The following is a 22,184-nucleotide window of genomic DNA, read 5'->3' on the forward strand; positions in this document are numbered from 1 at the left end:
TAAATGCATGACACTTGGCTTTATGGCCTCTGGAGCTTCACATGCTTTTTAGAAGAGTTTTTAAATGTTTGTAGTCAGAGAGTCCTTTAGGGTTGAGTAGCTTTCCAAGTATGTACTTCAAGTTCTTGTAGAAAGACTGGTTTCAACAGATAGTCTCTATGGCCTTGCTTTCTAATCTGACATCGGATGGAAGAGTATTTAAGGGGTAGATATATTTTTGAGCTACTGAGAATAAAGTCTGAGTTGTTACAGTTTTATTTATTGAATCCTCCATTGTTGGTGGTGTTTTAAATTATTAATAAAAATATAGAAACACATCTGGAATTATGGAGTGGAATTAATCTGATGTGGTTTAATCTTGATTTTTCTAGTCTGTTTGAAATACATAATGACTTAGTCAGTTTGATACCACACTAGAAACTATTGGCCTGCTTTGAAAACTTTTGAGAAAAGAAAAACCTGAAGTCAAGGAAATTACACAGTTATGAATTTATACTGCACAGCTGATGCAGGCTTTAGTAGCTGTTCCTCTAGCATTTATATCTAATGTTCTAACATTTTTTAAAAATCCATTTCATTTCAGTTTTTCTGATATATGGTGACGTTACAGTCTGGTATACAAAAAACAACTAATTTGTCTTACTATGCTGACAGAAATGTAACATTCTCATGGGATAGTATCTACTTGGTTTCATTTAATCTAAAAATACTACATTTATCTCCTAGTCTGGTTAAACTCTAAGAGCAGTGGCTCTTAGCCAATTTTCTGTGATTGGTTGGTTGGGTTTTTTTAAACTCTTGATTGGAACACCTTTCTCTGCTAAGGAGCTAGTTTGAGATCTTCAAAGCAATTTGATACAGGATTTTTGGATGCCTGTCATCTAACATGATATTGTGAAATTCATACGTGAAATTCTCACTGCTAAACTACAGCAATCTTCAAATTACTGTATAATAAGCACACTGATTTTTGGTAACCCTTACAATTAAATGTCTTGGCCTAGTTTCTTCACTCAAATATTTGTATTGCAACATTTTAAAATTTGCAAATACTTTATAAATGTCATGTTTAGTGAGAAGAAGCCTGTCATACTAATTTGATTCTTCCAGGCTATTCTACAAGTTGCTCTAGCCTAAATTTGGGGTTTTGTTTAATAATGGGGGGGTTTAATTATGGAAAAAGCGATGGTGAAGATGGAGGGAAGAGAGAACTGCATGGAAGAAACTAGTGATTTTGCTCTTTATTCCTCTTTGTTAACCTTTTGTAGATTGAAAGAAAAAAAATACCTCTGTCAAATTATATAAAATTAGTAATCTTGGACAGTTAAGTCTGAGCACATGAAATTGAGCTAGATATGATACATTGATGTATTTTCATACCAGTTATTGATTTTGAGGGTGCTTTTTCCTTTCCTGAGATATGACAATACTTGCTGCAGAGTCACTGCCTTACTCTTGTGAACATACCATAGGGATAAGGAGGACTCTTCTGCCATGGTGCTATAAGGAATACTTAGAATCTGTTTGTTAGCTGGGAGAAACATCCTGAATGATTTCAATCTTTCTGGGAGCACTGTGAAGTGTAGTTTTAGTTTTGTTTGTTTGGATTTTTTTCCTTTTGGCTGAGGTGTGGAGTCTGGTATAGCTAACTTAATCTTAGCTGGCCATATGATTATTTTTTCGAAGTATCCCTTGGGGACCCCTTTCATGTAGTTTTCAAACTCTGGATAAACTCAGGAAGAAGCTTCAATTTAGGCTTTAGCTCATGAAGTAGGGTCTCATGGGTTAACTACTGCATAGCCAACTAAAAGTAGATTCAGCTTCTTTGGTTTAAAAGAAAAAAATTAAAAATCACGCTGAGCTGATTACATGAGGAACAAAGCTGGGCTTCCACTTTTCCTACTAGAGCATGACATGATGCAGCCTAAGAAACAGTTTGCTGGAACCAGAGGGAGGACTTGCTCTAGACTCCTCTGGTGCTGGTTTGCCCCCCAGGATGTCAGTCAGTTCAGCCTGCCACTACCAGAAAGCTAAACCAGCCAGAGAGGATTTCTTTGCCAGGTGGTGACGTGGACTGTCCTGATGGGTGGTCAGAGCCAGTGTGAGGATGATGGGGTGAAGGATAGGCTGCTTGGCCAAATGGAGTAAAGTACTGCAGTGAGCGCTTGGGTCACTTCGAGGCTGGGCAGTCCAGCCTGAGTCTCTTGGCAAAATCTGCTGCAGCCTCTCCTGCTTTCCCTTTGAAGCTGAAGTTACTGGGATGTGATTTGGCTGTTAGATTTGTTTGGTTTTACTGTCATGGTTTTAGGGTTTTTTCCCCAAGAGTTCCCCATGGATTTCTGCACAGAAGTTTAAAGTTGTTTCTTATGAGCTCCCTTGAAATGGAATATAGCTGCGAATGAAATCAGGACTTGCTTTGACAGGCAATGACTTCTGTCAAAAATGCAGCCAGCCCATCTGGAGTGAAGTTGAGAGTCTGCTGTCAAAGGGTTAAATGGGATTGAGCAATCCTGCTTTGCTGTTTCTAGCTGAGCAGGAATCTTTCAAAAAACTCTGCCTGAGCTCAAACCTGTTTGTTGCAAGAGTTACCCTGGAGCTGTCAATAGTAACAGCTGCCTCTGATAAAACCTTCCCACTTGATTTATCAGTTTTTCTTTAGGGAGCGTGGGGCTGTCTATGCTTAGCTACCTTCATGAAGATTCTTCTGAGTTAAAAAATCCTGAAAACCTGAGTTCTACCTCAGAGGAACTATTGTTGAACTGGGTTAATGCTAGATGGAAAACCTGTTGGCATCCAGAACACTTGATGGCAATGAACAGTGTGGCTGATGAGAACAGGGAGTTTTTCCATTGTTGGACAGCTATGTCTGTGCTGGCACTACTGCACACTAATCACAAAGGCAAGTTGAGTCTTTCTAGACTACTGTGCTTCCCCTGATAATTCCTGTTACTTCATGACTATTTTCCTGTTTTTTAAGTTCAAACAAGAAATGAAAAATGGCAGTACAGAGGAAGTGGTGAAATTGGCCATTTACAATAAGCCCATGAAGTGCCAAGGAAAGCAGTTTTCCGTTAACCTTCAACTGCATTGAGCTCTGAAATTTCCACTACTGCATTTGAGTTGATCTTGATCAAAATGGAAGTTCTCATTTTGAATTTATTTCTTATCCTTTCAGTACCAAATATGTTCACAGAGGCTTTAAATACATGGTTACACTGTCTGTGATAAGTCAGGCTGAGGATGCAACTCTTGCAGCCCTGCCCTCTCTCCCCTAGCCCTCGTGTATGCTTGGGCTTCTTTGGGAAACCAGTTCAGGCATCTAGTCAGGAAAGGGAAAAAAAATTATTATGGGTCTAGTTTTACAGGTCTGTCCTTGTCGAAAGTGTTCTGGGTATGTCCCCATGCAGTGGTTCTCTGTGGGAAGGAGTGGAAGTGAAGAACTGCCACTGCTAGGGTAGGGTGGGAATGTGTTCCTGAGAGGTCTGCAGCTGTGGCTAGCAGCCAGATGGTCCCTTGGGAAGCAAAAAAACCCAGTTCATCACCAGCTGACGAGGCTGAGGCTATGGCAGCTCCTGCCTGAGCCTCTGCTTCTTGCCTCCTGAGGGGTGCTCAGCACCTTCCCCTGCCTCAGGCCTGCCCCCCAAGGCTGGGTGAGCCCTGCAGCTGGGCTATTTGAACCTCCAACTCACTGCTGTGTATAAATTCTTACATCTTTGGGAGTGGAGGGTGATTGTTTTAGCAGCATGGTACTAGCTTGGTTTTAAATCTAGTTTTAAATTTGTCTGTGTAAGACAGATTTAGCAGTCAAAGGAAAGGGTAATGTGTAGCTGGAGTTACTTGAATGGCTTTGTAACTGTTCAAAGTGCAAATTGACAGATACTGTCTTTTCATCCTCTCAGTTTAGTCCATAAACTGCCATATTGCCACATTCAGAACTACTGCTCAAACTGTTTAAAAATGTTTCTATGGTAAAATGTTTAACTATTATGAATACCCATTTTTATTCTTCTAGTTTAATAAATGAATCTAATTAAGCATCTCGGTAATTCTCAACAGATTCTGCTATAGAAATGAGCTTCAAATTTGTATCTGTGAGACAGGGCACTACAGAAATGAAAAGAAACTCAGTTTCACTGTTGTGCTTCTCTTGGTATGGTTATGCAAAGACTACTACTTAACCTTCAGACTTGGGAATGTTGTGGTGCCATCTTCAAGAAGTTTTAGTAGAGGAAAAGGCCATGTGAGAGGATATAGAGCCTTGACAATAATATGTGGATAACACTAATTGTGGATGTGACACAGGAAGCAACATGAGGAATGTGCTAGAAATTGTGTGGCTGAACAGGCTTCAGCATTTCTAGGTGGAAATAGAAATTAACCATTGGTATATGATCTTTTCTAACTGGCATTTCCTGACATGAGCATGACTGTAAGAGTTGAGATACTAGTTTCCTTGGGAACTTAGCAGTTTAAAGAGGGGTTTTTTCCAGTTCGGAATACATGAACGCATGTATCAGAAATGTTTGTCCTGGCCTTTGTGGAAGTTCAGCAGAAAATGTTTATATTTGTCAAATGAGAAATGTGTATCTAGGTTAAGGAGCAGAAGTACACGTTGCGTCACTAAACCCCAAGAGTTTTGGAACAGTCATATCTTTTGACCTATAGGTCCTGTTGTTTAGAGCAGCTGTCTTTGAGTAAAATTTTTAGTTTTGTTTTTCTAGAACCTAACATCAAACTTAGCCAGTTTTCATTAGAATTTTCATACCAGGTGTATCTGGCTTCCCAAAATATAACTTTTTATGAGAGAATAAGAATATGTAATTGAGATAATTTCTGTGCTTCTTTACTTAAAAAAGAAAAAAAGAAGAAAAATCACCTAGAAGTCAAAATGTAATATCCTGAATTTGGGGAGTGTAAATACTTTCTGTTTCATAACAGAGATTAATTGAGTAATAACACAGTAGCTACCCCCTGTATAGCAAACCTAGGCTCTGGCAGCTTATATCTGACAGGTAGCTGTTGGAAAGCAAGGAAGTTTCAAATGATTCTCAAGGTCTCTATAAAACATGGTATGAATGAACGAGAATGTTTTTGGCAACAGATTGAAGATTTGTGAGCTCTAACACCCAGAAAAACATGTTAATCCATTAATTACTCTGAAACTAGGCTCTGATGGAAATAACTTTTTAGAAGATGCGTCAGTTAAGCAATTTATTTGGTACACCTGATTATTCAGAATGGGTTACAGCTGAAGAGAATTGGGTGTCTTGTCCTATAGTCCTATAGCTACTCCTAGCAAAAGGTGTCTTGGAAAAAGACATCTTTGTCTGAAACAAACTTGGTGTTTCTGGCAACCAGTTTTGCTTTCCACAAAGAACCTGATTTTCATGACTGCCTTGTTATTTCTTGTAATTACATTTTTCAAGAAGCTGCAGAATTAATGACAGTAGTAAAATAGAGGTATATATTGCAAAATTTAAGGGAGCAGTTAGTGGAAGAACGAAAGTGACATCTTTCAATCTTGTTTCCCTCTTGATTTGTACTACCTTTTCAGGTGAAATTTTGAATAGTCTTAAAAATGAAGTTATGAAAAGAATGTAATATTATGCTCAAGCATAAACTCTTATTACAACATTCTGGATAACTTTATAGTGGTAATAACAGTTTTATAGATGTGAGAACTTAAGTTGTGACAGTATAACTTGGCAAAGTTGCATGGTATGTGGTGGGGACTGTGTCATACTCAGATGAGTTGGACTGAGGCAGAAAGCTTCAGAAAATACTGAGAAATAAGTAAGTGCTTAGATGAGGTAAACAGTTTTTATGAGATTGGAGTTTTTACAGGGAAGGAAAGAGGCACTCTGTGTGACAAGTAAGAACTAATATTGGCGTTCAGAAACCCTGTAAAGTAGAAAACAGGCTATTATAGAGAAGTAAAGTTAAATAGCCCATATTACTACATCTGGACCTAACTTTGCAGGGCTATTGCATGAAGGTGGACATGACTTCTAAATGGGAAAACAAAGATCCCTGGGAGCCTAAGATCCTATGTAAAGCTTGCAAAAGCATAAAGAGCCTGCAAGTAAATCTGTCTTAAATACATAGTGACTCATAGGAATCCTGTTCAGCTGGTTCTCTGCTTTAGTGTTTCATACACTAAACATCAGGGAAAAAACATCTGAATCTCCACAGATGCATGTAGTAAATAAAAGAAGTAAAATATTAGAAATCACAGTGAAGCTCTATCAGCTTATCATGTAAGTAATCAGCTTATCTGAGTCTTAATTCTGCTTGAAGTAATGTCAAGGTGAAAACTGATGGTATCTTTCACTTGGTAAGAAGGCAGTGCATTACACAAATGAGGCCAAGAGTAAATTAGAAGTATTTGTTTCACTGTATATTTATTGATTGGAGATTGTTAATGGCATTTTTATTTTATCACAGTAATAGTCTGCTGCTCCTTTCAAAAATACACCTGGAGCACGGAGTGTAAATCCTGTTTGTTGTGCTGCTTCCTTGGTTAATTTCTTCAGCTTGCTTTTGCATTGAGTGATGCAAAAGAAAAGACATTGCCAGGGGGTTTTAAATGAGGTATGGAGTAGGTGAGTTTAAAAGATACTAATTTCTAAAATTGCTAATATCTAATGAGAAGATTTATTTAGAGGATTGGATTTTGCCAGGAAGGAAGGAACAGGGACTGGTAGAAGTACTGTGGTATAAGGACCAAAGTGATCAAGTCAAATGTCATGCTGCAAAGCGGATATGAATGGCCCTTTTGTTGTCCCTTGATAATTACCTCCAGGCTGTAGCTGATGACACATGAGTGACTGGAGTTCATGCAAAGATGTGACTTCATTTCTACATTACAGCAAATTATGATGATCATCTTTTTATGACTGGAGCAGCACAAGAATGGAGTAGACTTGAATTTCTAATGTTTTGCCCCCAAGAGGAATATCTCCTCAGATGAGAAAGACATCCTGTTGACAACTGAGACTGTATGACTATTAAAAAATATTTAAATTACATGGTTTTTTTCCATGCAACCTAAGCACATCTCCAGTAGGGTCTAAAAATACAAGTGCTTGCAAATTTACTAATTTATTAAAACTAATTTATTATGTTTTTTAAATGCTCTGCATTTCTAAGTTTAATTTTAGGAGTAAGTGCTTCTGGTTTGGTTTGACAGTAAATGGCTTACAAAAACCAGACTCTTCTTTCCAAGAATAAAATTAATTTGGCCATGTATATGATAGCAAAACACATCTAAGTGCTTCCGTTCTTTGTATTGATTAATTTGTTTTATGCACTCTGAACAAATTTTATTTAGTCTGTTGTAATGAAATGCTTTTTGAAAAAAAGCATTGCAATGCTTTTATATTTAGCACTTCTACATTTAACACTAATTTTCTATTCCTTTAAGTTTTGATTCTTGTAATTACTTGTTTGCAAAGTGTATTGCTGATTAAAACCAGAAGGCTGATCACAGCGTTCCCAATCGGAGATGTTCCCACCTGCCAGTTATGCCAGTGAGAGGTTCAGTTGCTGCCCTTTGCCTGAGACTCAGAGCTGCCTGTCCTGCTGCACACTGCTGAGAGATTGCTACTGCCTTTGTCAGCGCCTTTCTCCACCTTCCCTGGGGACCACATTGCATCCCAGCACTGAGAACATTCCAGTATGGCTACTCCATTTGTGTCATGGGAAAAGTCCCACAACATGGCCTGATTCCCTGGGATGTTTTATGGCTTAAAATTGTGTCTCTTCCTTTGCAACGTACCAGTGCTTTGCAGTTTTTGGTTGCGCAGTCTATAATGCTTCTTCTGAATCTGTTGCTGGGGTAGAGTAGGCAACTGTGACAGGTGGCTTATCACATACATATCAGTGTGATAGAACTGCTTGAAATTAAAAAAGCAAACAATCCTTATATTTTGGTATGCAAATACAGACTTTTCATTATTGGTTCTTGTGAATTTCTCTTTCTTTAATACAGTTCCAAAAGAGTACGTATTTCGTTTCCCAAAGGAGTGAGCTTGTTTAAAATGTGAACTGTGATGTGTGGGTAATTACTACCAGATGGGCAGTGTTAGCTTATTTGAACACATACTCAAAACCTGTTTTCTGCCATGATTTGCTTTTTTATATTGAGTAACTGTTGAAGGACTTGCAGGTCTTAACATGGAGGAGAAACTTGGAAAAGGTGATTAGGACTTTTTGACCAGACACAGTTGATCTGTGGCTCTGAAAGCCTTGATCTGCAGGCAGAGCATGGGGCTCCCCATGTGTCACCCCACCTGGCCAGGAGTAGGAGTGTGCTGGGAAACCTGGAATGGTTAGTCTGGCTAGTTGCACATCCTCTCATGGAAATACAGAGTTGCCAGTTTGCTGTAAAACTTCATGCTCTCATATTTGTGATGAGAAAAGTCGCTCTGGGATACTTGAGGAATGTCCACCTATTCCAGCTAGAGAACTGCTCAGAACGTGACATCTTGGAGGTATCTTGTGTCTGTCTTATGTGAAGATTTGGTATAGATACGTGGGCCAGGAAGGTTGGTTGCTTGAGTGCTTGGTACAAGTGTCTCTCTTGTTCGTTCTGGAATGTGGGCTTTTGTAGACCTTGTTGCTTTTAAAGCAGAGCAATGGAAACTGTTCAGACAGTGATATGTCCTCACCCTTGTTTGTATCTAAAATGACCCCAGGCTGGTCTGTTTGAATCTCAAGCTGTAGCAAAAACAGCTAGTTGCCAGGAAAAATACTATTCAGCTTGTAATTGGGCTGTCTAACTGCCAACAAAACAAACATGAATGACAAATTTTGTAATATGTTCCATTCTTGCTTGGTAATTTTTATCATCTTGAAGCTGTTGTGTTCTTTACCCTTTTACCTTGGACCTCACCTTGTCAAGTGTCCTTGCTGTGGAACCTGTGTAGGCCTGAACTCGTAAAATTTTCAAAATGTGAAGGATTCTTAATTGGCTAATCTTTCTCAGAAGAAGAAATGTCCAAGTCTCCTTCATTATGTTAGAACTGTTTTGTAGCATTCAATGGCAGAGGTGTACTTCCCTAATAATGTCTGTGGCAAATCTTTTATCCCTAAACTCTGTTCTTGTTTCTTCCTATAGCTTCCATGTTTATGGACGGGGGAATGTTTTGGTTGTGGAGCAACCTACAATAGATTCTTTGTAAATAAGAAAAGAATAGGTACCAAATAATCTACCTGATCTTCACAAATTGTACCAGAAAAAATTGTAAAGGGGTATGAAGACCCTTCATGAGTCTCTGACAACTAAATGAGGATGATCCTTATTGCTGGTTTTATCTGGGCAACAGCGCCAAAATTATCCTGTAATCCTGGATCCTGTATGCTCAACTTGGTTCTGCTCTTCCAGTTTCTAGTATTGATTTTTCAACTAGAATCTTGTTAGGCATAAACTAGAAGGTTTCTGGATATTCCAGCCCAAAGCACATGCATATGTGTCTTTAAATTAAATACTGAAGATAGGCCTTGACTGGATTATTCTAGTGCTTTTGGTATTTTACTGCATTTAGATTTCAGATCTGGGAAACTTTCATGTTATCTTGGGGAGACCCCCATACCTGGAGCTTCAGTTCTCTCAGAACTTAGATAAAATGGTACTAAGTTAACTGCTAGTAAATCTGACTTTCATGGGGCTGCTTAGCCATATGAGCAACTTAGTCTTCTTGTGTTATGATGGCAGTTTTTTTCTCAATGTATTTGTTAGCAGGAAGTGATGATACAAATCAATCTGGATTTCTTGGATTTGTGAAACAATGAATGGGTGAGCTCAACACTGAGGCAACAGGTTAAACAACACCAGTAAAAAGGAACAGGGCTTAAGAGCAGCAAGAAACATGAAAAAGATTACTAAGACAGTGTTATTCGATTTTGGTTTGGATTTTTAGTGTCAGCCTCTTGTTAGTTCTTAGTATATGCTGATCACATATGCCCTTTTCTCATCAAATGTCTTTAATTGAAAGCAAACACAAAACGTGTAGACCGTGAAGAAGCCCCTTTGGAAACACTAAACAAAAATGTTAGTGTGTCAAATGGGTCTGCAGCATGGTCCAGCCACTAGGGAGAATTTGAGATGTTTTACTGACAGAGTGGGCAGGAAGAAAGCAGGTTGTGTCCCAGTGTGCAAGGACGCAGCTCAGCTAACTCACTGCAGCATTCCCATTTTCATCATCAGATGCTGTGTTCATGGTGGGAGCACTGGCGTTGAATGGAGTGAGATGACTCATCTCTCCTTTCTGAGCAGAGAAGCAGGGAAGAGCAGGGCAAGTCCTTTCAATAACTGAGTGCTCCGCTCTCCTGAGAATTTGCTGTGGAGGATGAGGCGTGGTTTTCAATCTTAGCCCACTGACACTGTAAAAAGCCTCTAAGTGCTTAATATAAAACTGCAACACAGCTACTTAATAGCCCTACCGAAGTGTAAGGTGTCCAAGTAACTCATAACTGCTTAAACTGAGTGATTAAAACGAATCTTTCTCATACAAGGCCAAAAAAAAGAAAAATATTTTAGTAGGGGGCTGGAGGTTTCTTCTAGCCAGCATTTACAGCTCCATAATAATTTCCTAAAACTTGCAAATTAGTGTGTAGCATAAAAATTACTCATTTTGATTAGTCTTGTGTCAGACTTTAATACATGACTGGGTTTTGGGTGCTATTCTTTCTAGTTTTTCTTAAGAATGGTGTATTTTACTGCTTTAATTGTTCTGCAGGCCTGAAGTGAATATTCCCTGCATCCAGGACAGGGTGCTCTTAAGATGTAAGCCTGTGGTCAGGCTCCAGTGACAGTGACCTGGGGCAAAGGGGGAATTTGCTATAAAGGGGAGGTTTTCCCGGGGGACAGTCAGTTGTAGGTGTGGCTCGACCAGTCTGTAGATTCATTTACTGCGCTCAGTTGTGGACAAGTCTGTGTGATTTTCGGGCCAATGCTTCCTTTTTTCTTTCCCCCAATGTATCCCAGCTAAAGGAAAAGCATGCCAAGTGAGTTTCAAGCTCTTTGCGTGCACCGGGGCTATGAATATAAGCCTGGCCATTGAAAGCAGCAAAGCTGCTGTATCTGTGACTCTCCATTCAGCTTAGGCCTCCTGTGGCTTATTTTTGCATCAACCAATTAAGTGTGAAAGCAGCGTACAGCAAGCTCGAAACAGCTAAACATAAGCTCGGTTCTAACACCGCAGAGAAGGGCAGTGTTCCCTCGGTGATCCCGGCTGCCGTGGGAGCAAGTGGGGATCAATCGGTCTAATGTCTGGCTCGCCTTTCATAAAAGAAGGGCTGTGGCTTTAAGTAATCGCTGGCTGCTTGTGCCAATTGCAGAAGCTGCAGTATCTGCCGCTGTCGGGAGCGCTGGGCGCGGAAGCAGGATAACCTGCGGAGGCAAGGTCCAGCCTTGACGCTCGGTCCCGGCCAGACCTGCCCGGCTCGGCGGTGCCACCGCCACCTGCGCGTCGCCGATGAGGGCCGGGGGGCCGAGCGGGGGGCTGCCGGCGCTGGAAGATGGGCTGCTCTAGCAGCAAGCTCTGCCTCTATTCTCAGTGTGCTGCAGCAAGGGTAATGGGCGTTTGTTTCACAGGCAGCCGGCCGGGAGCAAGGTGAAGCACGCAGCCAGCAGGGCAGCGGACCGTGTCACCCCCGCACGGGGTGAGGTGGCTGCCGAGCCACCGAGCGGCTCTGCCACGGCTGTGCCCGCGCTGCTCCCTGCGCTGCGGGTCTGGGGCACAGCGGCCTGGCCGGCAGCCTCCTCCTGGCCAGGGCACAGCTCCTGCGAAGAGCAGGGACACGGGTGCTTCTGCTTTGTTGTGAGCTGTTCACAGATTCCTTATGATTCTCTCGCAATAAGGAACACCATCTATATGAAATGTTAAGAGCTGCGAGCAGCGGGGTGGGTTGTATTCAACTTTGAGCAGGGCTGTGCCTTTTCTTCATGGAAGGCTGAGCGTTTAGCAAAGTTCTGGGTTTTGTGTTTGAGTAAGCTTAAGATAAATATTTAATGCATGCCTCTTTCACATATACACTATACTTCTGTGCTCTTGACAGCTATCAGTTGATTTGTTCTGGAGGCTACACCCACCATAAAATATATAATTAATTGCTGCAAAGTAGGATTTTAATTGCAGAGCTATCCTGGAAAAAGCTGTTCTTTGTTTTAAAGTATAACTTCCTTAACAACAGAAGAACATCTGTGTATATCGTAACAGCTGAACTGTTATCCTAAATGATTCATCTCTTGGCTTCTTGCTCCTGCCTCTTGTTTTTCCTACAGAGCACATGTAAGTTAATTATTGGAAGGTGCCCTGCTCAGATCACTAGTAACCAAATGTTTGGGCCTTTTTGTTGTTTTCTCTGCAGAGGGAGGAAGCACTGAAGCAGCGTAAAGAGTTGTCTCAAGAACTAATTAACCTTCGAGGAGAACTAGGTAAGAATTTATTTTTGTATTCATCATGAGAACAGAAACACAGCAAAACAGATCTGCAGCAGACAGATGCCCTGGTATTGTAATGGCAGTCATTTAATTCCCTGACTGAATTCCACTCAGATGATTGAAGCACTGTGGAGCCCTGACAGCGTGACCCCAAGTTCACCGAATTCCTGGCACTGATCTGACTGCGCCTTGCAGGGCCTCCTTGCAAAACATGTGTCTGATGACCAAAGCACTCACTTCTAAAAAATGGGAGGATGGGTGACTGCATATATACTTTTGTTTGATCCCTACGCTGTATTCTAGAGATTTGCTGGCAAAAAATATATAAACCTGTAAAACAAACTGATCAAAATCTGCATTTTTCCTTAGCAACTTGTAGGTGAATGAGTATAAATTAACAGAAGGAAATGCTTTCAGGCCGATGAGATTAAATCTTTGAACTCATCCTAGTGGACAGCTATATGAAATTGAGCTATAATGTGCAAGGGCTGGTTTTGCCAGCTTTGAAGCTTGATATAACTGAATTTAGTGGTAACTCCATGTAAGGTATTTGAACTTTGCAGTTGTTCCTGAGGCTTGAATCTTCAATATTACTTTTCCTTTTATCAACCTAGATACTATGTTTATCACTTACCTAGAAAGGGAAAATTCTGCTTAGATGGGTGGACCAAAAGCTGGCCAACACTTTTGCCTATTACTATTTTTAAGGGTTTTGGTGGAGCTTGGGGTTTTTTTTAAAGTTTTGCTCTTTGTAAGGATGCCTCATGCTTAAATGAGCTTTCCATAAACTTTTTACCTTTATGCTTTGCTTAACAGCCTGCTGAGCTTATAAATGACACTCCCATGGCAAGAATATGCCATTCAGTGGGTTGGTAACTAGAAAAAACTCTAAATGCAACTGTGCCTGATGGATGTGTGACACCCGAGTGCACAGAGCTCTCAGACAGGGATGCTGGCCGATGTGCTGCTGGATGACATCGTCAGCTGTTCCCCTCACAGAGCTGATCTTACTGGGTCAGTTATGCAAGAGCATCTGAGTGACAGCCTGGGGCTCATTTCCCTTTGTAAGGTTTCCAGACCATGGTTTCAGTGAAGCATTTATCTTCATGCAACTCCTTTGTCTTAACCACGTCACACGTCTAGCCTGTCTGTACTGCTCTCCTCAGCATGTAAAGGGAGTGGATTTAATTACAGAAACAAAAAACTACCCAGGTCTTCAATTCTATCTAGATTTAAAAAGAACTGTTTTGGGTTTGTTTTTTTGGTTTTTTTTCCAAAGTTAAATTAATAATTTGTTGACAAGGTGTGAGAAAGGCATTCTTGTAACAGTAGCATTAGCTGAAAATAATCTGCTTAAATACATACCTGCTAATCAGCTTTCTATTGACACTGTTAAATGGATATGGCTTAACTGATTTCCATAGACTGTTTTGACGTAAGTACTGTGAATTTTGATTGACGTTATGATCTAAGCATAGGTTTGCTTGGAAAGTTAAGTGCCGTTTGAATCTTATTTTGGCTGTTTAGAGATGTTCTGTGGAGTCCCAGCTGCCATGTTTTTAATGTGTTGGTTTGCAGTTTGGGAACAGGCAGTCTCAGAAGAGTAACCAGGTGTGCCCAGCTCAGTGTAGCCTGTTCCCTGCATGTTGCCGAGTTTGAGAAGAACATGAAGTGTCCTGCAGCTTGTACCCTGCACAGTTTAGATTTCTCAGTTTCTTGCTTTGAAGTTTAATTGTGCACATTCCCAAGCTCCTTGATTTACCTTGCAAAACCAAATGGACTTGCTGTCAGAATGTCTGTTTTGCTGGGTTGTTGCATATGACCCTTTCTACCAAAATACCTTTTTGTTTAATGACTTGAATATGCATTCTGGTCCCAGAATGTGTCTTTGGCAGCCACCATATGACTGTGCCAGCCATGGGGCTGATGGTTATCAGACGCTGCTTTCTGCTCTCATGTGTAAGGATTAGCAAAGAGGTGTTTGGGGATGGCCTTTTCCAAAAGGAGTTCAAATTCAGTAACAGTTGGGTTCTGAACTTGGGCTTCCTTAAAATCTCCAGCTACAAAGACTAAACTTTGTGGTTTGAATGTAAACACCTTAGTTCGGGGAGCCTGGAGCAGGCAGGGATGTTCTGCTTGTCACCTGTTTCCCTTCTAAAGATGCAAGCTAGAGCATAAACTTCTAGTTACTTGTTTAATTATGGAAGAAGAAATTGCAAGGGCTGCATATTTCTTGAGAGGTACGAAACTATTCCTCTAAATTAATTACACTCCTCACGATCATGCTGGATGTGATCCAGCCCAGTCCTGCTACAAAACAGCAGGTGCAAAGCTGACTCAGCCTGCGCCCACCTTGGCCCTTTGAACATCGCCATTCCCGAGCCTTTCTCCATGGCCTGGAGAGGCCTGTGCACCCTGTCACACAGCCAAATGCCAAACCTCTCTCTCTCTCACCTCCAGTTGCAGTTGATAAACTGTATTCTCTTCAAAATATTCTCTTCAAAATTCTCTTCATGTTCTTTTTTGTTAATAAAGTATCTTCAAGATGCTTTGGCAGTTTGGATAGAAAGAGAGTGTTGTGTTTTACAGACCGGTGAGGTGAATGTGATTTGGTTTTCAGGTTAAGGTGATCCTTAAAAATATTTAATAATTGGTAGATGTTTCTTTCACTTCATTTGAGACAGGGCCTAAATTGCCACACTTCATACACTTGCCTGTTTGCCTGCTTGAACACTCTGTCACTTGTAGTGTTTGCAGCACAGGGGATGTGAATTTACTTCCTGGCAGAGAATTGAGTGCTTCAAATTATTTATTCACTCATACTTGCTTAATTGTTGCTTAAAGCAGGCTTTTTTTGTCTATTTGCCCTGTCTAACTTGCCCAAGAATAAAAATATGCAATGTGGTTTAACGTTCTGTATCATTAGTCTCACTATGGAAGAAACAGCAAGAGAAACTTGGTCATAAAATTGAAAGCATGTTTGGGTAGAAGAATTGTCAATATTGAGAATCTGCCAAAAGCATTAATTAATTATTATATACATATAAAAACATATGTTCTGTAGAGAGGGAAATGAGCCTTTCTGTCTATAGCAGACTTACTGGTCAAGTGAACATACAGCTTGCAGTGTGAAATAGGTTTGAGCAATAAAGCGTTAGTGCAGTGTAACATCACGTAATACTAAATTCATGGGGGTTTTAGTGGTAATTATCCCCTTTTCATGTCCTTTTCTACTATTAAAATCTGACAGTTTACTGTGTTAGTGAACTCTGTTTTAAAATTTCAGACAGTCTAATGCCTTTTCATAAATCATAACTAGGCCAGGGAGTGACTTGGATAATTTTATGAAGATAATTACTGTTTGCAAACAATTTAATTCAGGGTTCAAAAGAAATCCATTGTATTTTATCTTAGAGCTATGGTTATGGTGACATTTAGGGGAATGTAAGTTGAAAAATGTTTTTATCTAAGCAGTTTAGCCATAAGGACTGAATTGGATGATGGTTTTATAATTACGGTAAGAAAAAAAAAATTAAGGGAGATGCTGCCCAATTGTCAGGTCTTATCTCTTGGCTACTTCTAGTGAAAATAGTAAATGGCTTTCTTGGGTATACAAACTTTTGTAGTCCTCTCCTTCAGCTGCAGCAACTGTTAATGTGGTTTGGATCTGCTGCTGTTTGCACTATTGCAGGGAGTTGCCATGTGTCTTGTTCTCTATGCTGCTCTTGAGGCATTTGTTTTATGGTTTTGGCACATAAAAAGCTTTGCAGTGAAATACCCAAGATGCAAGTGGCCATTGTTAGCTACTACCAATAAAGGGTAATTTTACATGTCAAAACCAGCATTTCTGCTCTGAAGATTTGCTGTTACCAAAACTTTACATGATTTCCAAAAGTCATGGTCTGGCCCAAAAGAACCAGGCTCTTCATTTATATTAAAAGGTGTTAAGAAGCCTAAAAATACAGAACAATCTTGCTTCATGTTGTAATAATACAGGGAGAGACAGTTGTGTGATTTGGAAGAGAGGCTGGGACAACAAAGTAGATTAAAAAAATAATGGCTCTGCTAGTTGAATAAAGAAGTAAAAATTGCTCCTGGCTGCCAAGTACAGCATTCCACATGGTCTGTCAAAACTTAAAACTGTTTAGAGTTACAGGTTAAATTGAACAAACTTCATGGACAAACGAATAGTGCATCTTTTCATCTCTGGCTTGATTTTTTCCTGATATAGTGTTGGACCATTTGTTTCCTGTTGGGTTTTTTTGCTTAAGAAGATGTGGAATTGTGGAGGAAAGCACTTCAAGAAGGGAAAAGAAATACAGTAGGAGTGTACAAAAACTCTGAAGTATGCACTTCAGGTGTCTCTGAAGTGGATGAGAAGTTGAAGTTGAGATTTCTGTGTTTGCTAGTGGAAGAGCACATGTTACAATTCCAAATTTTCTTCAAAGTTAAGCATCAGTTCAGTGAGAAGACTCTTCAATTGAGTAGCAATCAAGTTTGATTAGTCAGTGGCTAAATGGCCAAATTAAGGAATTAGGGACAACTCATGAAAAAGGCAACCTTCTTTAAAAAGGCAGAGCAGTCATGATGCAATGATTCAGTCTGGACATGGATAGGGCTGTGCAGGATACTTGCTGCAGACATTTCAATCTCAAGTATTCAGACAAACCTTGGTTTACAGGACATCTCATAATTTCAAATTAACAAATCTTTAGTTGGTGCTTTTGCTGAAGCCTTACATGGTCAGTTTCTTGCACCACCATGGTACTGGGAGCTCACTGTGTGAGTAGTTCTGCGTCTTGTTTGGATGGCAGGGATTCAAGTCAGACTTGTGATCCACAAGGAAGCGTTGCAGCCTTCAGCTTTGTGGAGGCTAGAGTTACCTTCACGTTAACAACATTTAACTGCCAGTGCAAGTTTTAGAAGTTTTATGTTTGCCTTTGTAGTATTAGTGTTCTCATAAATCTGAATTGCAAACTGCCTGAAGGGGAACTGATGCGTCTGTTTTCTTTGACAAAGGCGTGGTTTGCTATTTGCTTTTTTCTGAAGTGCTTTGCATCATCTGAAGTTCTTCGTGCTGACATTTAAAGATAAGGCAATGATAGGCAGCACATTCTTCTGACTAACTGGAGGCAAACTAATAGCTCTGGCCTTGCAAATGAGGAATTTGATGCTTGCTTCTTCCTGTGTTGGTTTTAAATGAAGTGGATAATTTCAAGTATTTTGCTACAGTTACCTCAGCTGAGCCATGCGAGTCGCCTGCCTCTCAGCTATGCCCTTACTCTGCTCCAGAAGGTCAGATCCATCTGCATGTGGTTGGCTGTGTAATGCCTCTATTTGGCTTGCTGCCTGGTTCTTTGCATTACAAAATAATGTCCCCTAACAATGAGGTTTCCTCTTCCCCAAAAATGTGGCAATGCAGAGTGTATATATTCAATAACTTCATGCCTCTGCGATGTGACAGAAGTGTGAATGCTAATTTTACTTTTTTTTTCCCAAAGGGAGCAGTTGTAAGAAAAGTTTGTGGGAGAAATAAAGATAGGAAAGTAAAAGCTTCTCTTGGTTGTGGTACAGAAAGTATCAAAACCAGTGAAATCTGCTTAGGTTGCAGAGAATGTTGTGGTAGGTTTCAGCTGAATCCCTGTTGCATCGTTGCCAGTCAGAGAATGAAGAGATTGGCCTAAATCTGTCCAGATCAGCAGATCTTTCACACAGACCCAGCACAACTAAACTTGCTGTTAAGCCTAATTCCGGTAGACACACATGCAGATTGATTTCCGTGCAGTACAGCTCACTCTCTTAACACTTTCTAGTTCCACTTTAGGTTCCCAGTGATGGTAGCAGGGCCAAGCTTACAGTTCCCTTAAAAGAGAGTGCAAGTATCATTCATCAAGTTACTCACATGCTTTTAATGAGCTGCAGCAAAGAAGAATAAGACACATGTAACTTGAGGCACTCTGCTGGGGCAGGCTCCTTTCTCTTGAGCTAACCCACTACTGCTTTGGGAACCAGTCCTTGAAGATACTGTAATTTATTTATCTTAAGGCTCAAACACAGCTGTGATGAGAATTTCCTGTATGCCTGTACAAAAATCCTTGACTATTCCCATGCTTCTACATAGAGTTTATATTTACACTGTTTGGGCAGTGTGCCAGCATGCTGTGAAATGCATGCATGACTTCTGCCTTTGAAGATCAAGTTAACATTTTAGTTGATTTTTCTCTTAAGCAGCCAATCACCTGAGTAATTTATTTTAAACCAAAGTACTAGAGTCTGTATAGAACCAGTTTTGCTCAAGGTCAGTGCCCATACACTTGTGTTAGAGATGCTGTTTCACTTTGCTTCCAGGCATTGGGTGCAGCTGGAACTGCATAAAGCGTTTGCTGCAGTCATATTAACAGTAAGAGGGTGACTCCTCCTATTCAAGTCTGGTTGGCTGGAGTTGGAAATGCTAAATTTCAAACTCAAAAATGCAAGCTGCTAACTTCTGTTTTGCCTTTTAACCAGCTGCAGATATGGGGAGACAAACCTAGGCAGTCTTCTTAGCAGACCTGTGTTAGTGCAGATGTAAAGAGAACTGCACAGCAGTTCTCTTTTCTTAATACGCTGCACTTTTTGCCTAAAACTGTTCACTGTCTTTCATATTTGAATATCTCAGGCATACATACATGAGCAGTACCTTACAGATTGGCAGATCTGTACCAGGCTGTCCATGTCAGGCTGAAATTGCTTCTCTGCTTTATATCTGAGTGTGGGTGTCATTAAACATATAGTTTTCAGGATATTAAGACTTTGAAATTTAGCTAAGTGGTTTATATGTCAAAAAGTGAAGTACTCTGACAAATATTCCACTGAAATGGGATCAAATAAGGTGAAGTAGCAAATGCAATTAATTTTTTTATTGGAGCACTTCATTGTCTGTTGTGAGACATTCCTTCTTCCATCTCATGTCAGTCTGTCACACTTGTGCTTTCTATGTGGATTCCTGTCTTAAATAGGTTTAGTTAATTCTCAGCCTAAGAAACATGGAAATTGATACTTTTGTGAGGAGCTTTTCATGTGCCCTTGGAGGTGGCATGTATTTCAGGGATAAATCATATTTGTCTTTGTATATAACCATGTTGCTATGCAGTATGTTCACTGTTGTTAATACCTGTAAATGACTTTAGTATTGAACCTGATCCAGTTCCTTTTTTTTTTCTCTTGTTTTTTCTTTTGACATCTTCAGTAACCACTTCTGCAGCTTGTGAGAAATTGGAAAGAGACAGGAATGAACTGCAAGTTGCTTATGAAGGGTTTTTGCAGAAGTTAAACCAGCAACATCATGATGACTTAGCTGAGCTGGAGGAGAGACTTAAACAGTTTTACACTGCAGAATGTGAGAAACTCCAAAGTATCTGCATTGAGGAAGCTGAAAAGTACAAAGCCCAACTCCAGGAGCAGGTTTGTAACACTCAAAGTAGAAAAGTTTTCTAGCAACTGCTTTCTGCTACAAATGAGCCTTCAGAGAATCCTGGGTTTTGCTCGTAACAGTTATTTTATTGAATGTGAAACTCCACTTCATTGTAGTGATAAAAATACTACCACACTAAGCTGTACAGATTGTAAGCTTATGTTTAAATTGGTTGTGTTCTACCAGCTTAAATAACTTCTGAGCTCCATGGGATATTTGAGGCAGCTTGAGTTTTAAGATTTATAGAAACACACCTGCCCTCTGACCTTGCTTTGCAACAACTTTGTGCATGTGACAGATGCACACATCATCCTGTTGGTAGCGGTAAACTGTAAGACATCGTTCTCAGTTATTAAGTCTTGTACACGGCTTAGCTTCTCCTTTTGAATCCTACTAGACCATTTAAAATGTACTCAACATAGTGCATGAAGCCAGTGAAACAATGCTTTAAACAAGGCTTAAGTTGATACATATAAGGGGAGAAAAATAATGTTGTCATATTGCAGGTGGACAATTTAAATACCACACATGAAAGCTTTAAGCTGGAACTCGAAAACAGACACTCCGAAAAAGTAGAGGAGCTGAAAAAGGAGTATGAATCCTCTTTTTCAGGCAAGTATTTAGTATTTAAGTATACATGCTATAGTACTGCTAGTCAAAAACAAAAATATATAGGCTTTTTGATTGCTATGTCCACTTAATGCTCTTGATGGCCAGCTATCTTTAAAAACATTGTGTGAATTCCTTCCTTTGGAACTGACAAGTCGTATTTTGCATACAGCAATAACCATGATCCCATTGTAGTTGAATGAAACTTTTAAAAGTTTGAGTGGAAGTGAATTTTTCTTGCAGCAAAAGATACCTGAATTGCCCTCAAAATCTCAAGTGACTGAAAAATTCCTCCCACCCCTAGTTCCATAGGGAGCACCTCAAAATTGAAAATAAGGATGAGTAGGGTTGTGTGCTTTCCACAATGACATGGCAATGTTGAGAAATGTTATACACTGTGTACAGTACACTGTGGCAGAGGTGGTTTTTCAGGGAGGGGGTGGTGAGCATGCTCATGTTTAAATGACATTGCGTCTCATTGATGTAAGTGATGATGATTTCCATCTTCCTTTTAACTCTCCTTGATAGCAAAGTTTCCAGTGGTACTTTTTTGTCTTGAAGGCTGGTTGTGCTTCCACTGCTTTCAAAGAGCAAACTCCTTTTCTTGGCATGCAGAGTAGGAAAATAAAAATTTTTCTAGAAGTTCATGGAAGACACAAATTCAATTTTTGCTGTGTTTTCCTCCAGAAACTCGGCTTTTGTCAGATGTGGCCTGTGCTTAATAAATCCATTTGTTGCATGCAGATGAATGCTCTCAAAACTGCCACACTGTCTGCTAATGAAATGTGCAGGATATGTGAGGGGACAATCAGCACATCTGAAGTGGGAATAAATCTGATACTGCATCTGTGCATACATATGTAGGCTGGCTTTTCAGGCTGTTTCTTTTCAAAAAGAATTTTCATGTCTTATGTGGTATTAAAAATCTGCAAAAATAATTTGTTTTAGAACTCAAGAGCACCCATGAATCTGAAAGGAAGTCGCTTGAAGATTCCTTTAAAGAGAAGCAGGAATTGCTGGAGGTTTGTTAAGGGCTGGGGTCATTGCAACAGTTTGAAACTTGAAAAGCAGTTTGGAGATGTGCACTGAATTCTTGGCCTAACTATACAATATATTTGCATTTCAGAAAAAAATAGATGAACTCAAAAGTGAAAACAACTCCCTGAGTGAGAAGCTGAAATTAGAAGAACAAAAACAAATAGCCAAAGAAAAAGCCAATCTTGTAAGTCTTAATCTTCAGAAGTAAAGTGGATGAGCAGATCTTGCCTGGGTTTATTTTATTGCATAATGCAAAAGGTTTGCAATGAAGCCTGATAGAGCTCCTATACGTAGTAGTATTTTTTTTTAAATGGCTCAAGCACTGTGATGCTGTGTATTAACTTTACCATCATAATTCTATAAAGTTGTTGAGTATCTAAGTCAGAGGTGTATATAATAGCCCAAGTTAAAGTGAAGACCTGTGTGTATGCAGGAGTTGTACCATAGCATTTTTCTGGACAGTTGGTAACTCCTGTACCAGTGCTGTGATCAGCATGGGTTTGCATCATTGCTGCAAAGCTGATTGCTAATACATTTATTCCAACACTGATTTATACTTTTCCCTGATTTATCCTTCAAATAAACTTCTGTTTTGTCCTGCTTTTCCTCCCAAGGCTGCTGTTACCTCTGATGCTCCTG

At 39.9% G+C, this 22,184-nt stretch overlaps 1 protein-coding gene across 6 annotated transcripts in view; it reads left to right on the forward strand.

Moving 5' to 3' along the window:
• MTUS1 (microtubule associated scaffold protein 1) overlaps positions 1-22,184 on the forward strand; it is a 116,657-nt gene that overhangs the window by 89,425 nt on the left and 5,048 nt on the right. For all 6 annotated transcript variants that reach the window (XM_085058850.1, XM_085058851.1, XM_085058848.1 and 3 more), the window contains 5 exons: positions 12,373-12,439; positions 19,674-19,888; positions 20,405-20,510; positions 21,456-21,529; positions 21,634-21,729. In XM_085058850.1, coding sequence (XP_084914976.1) covers positions 12,373-12,439; positions 19,674-19,888; positions 20,405-20,510; positions 21,456-21,529; positions 21,634-21,729 — 558 coding nt within the window. The remainder of the gene's footprint in view (positions 1-12,372; positions 12,440-19,673; positions 19,889-20,404; positions 20,511-21,455; positions 21,530-21,633; positions 21,730-22,184) is intronic.

Source organism: Lichenostomus cassidix, chromosome 4, assembly GCF_008360975.1.
Source record: "Lichenostomus cassidix isolate B80296 chromosome 4, HeHo_3.0, whole genome shotgun sequence".
Classification (NCBI taxonomy): domain Eukaryota; kingdom Metazoa; phylum Chordata; class Aves; order Passeriformes; family Meliphagidae; genus Lichenostomus; species Lichenostomus cassidix.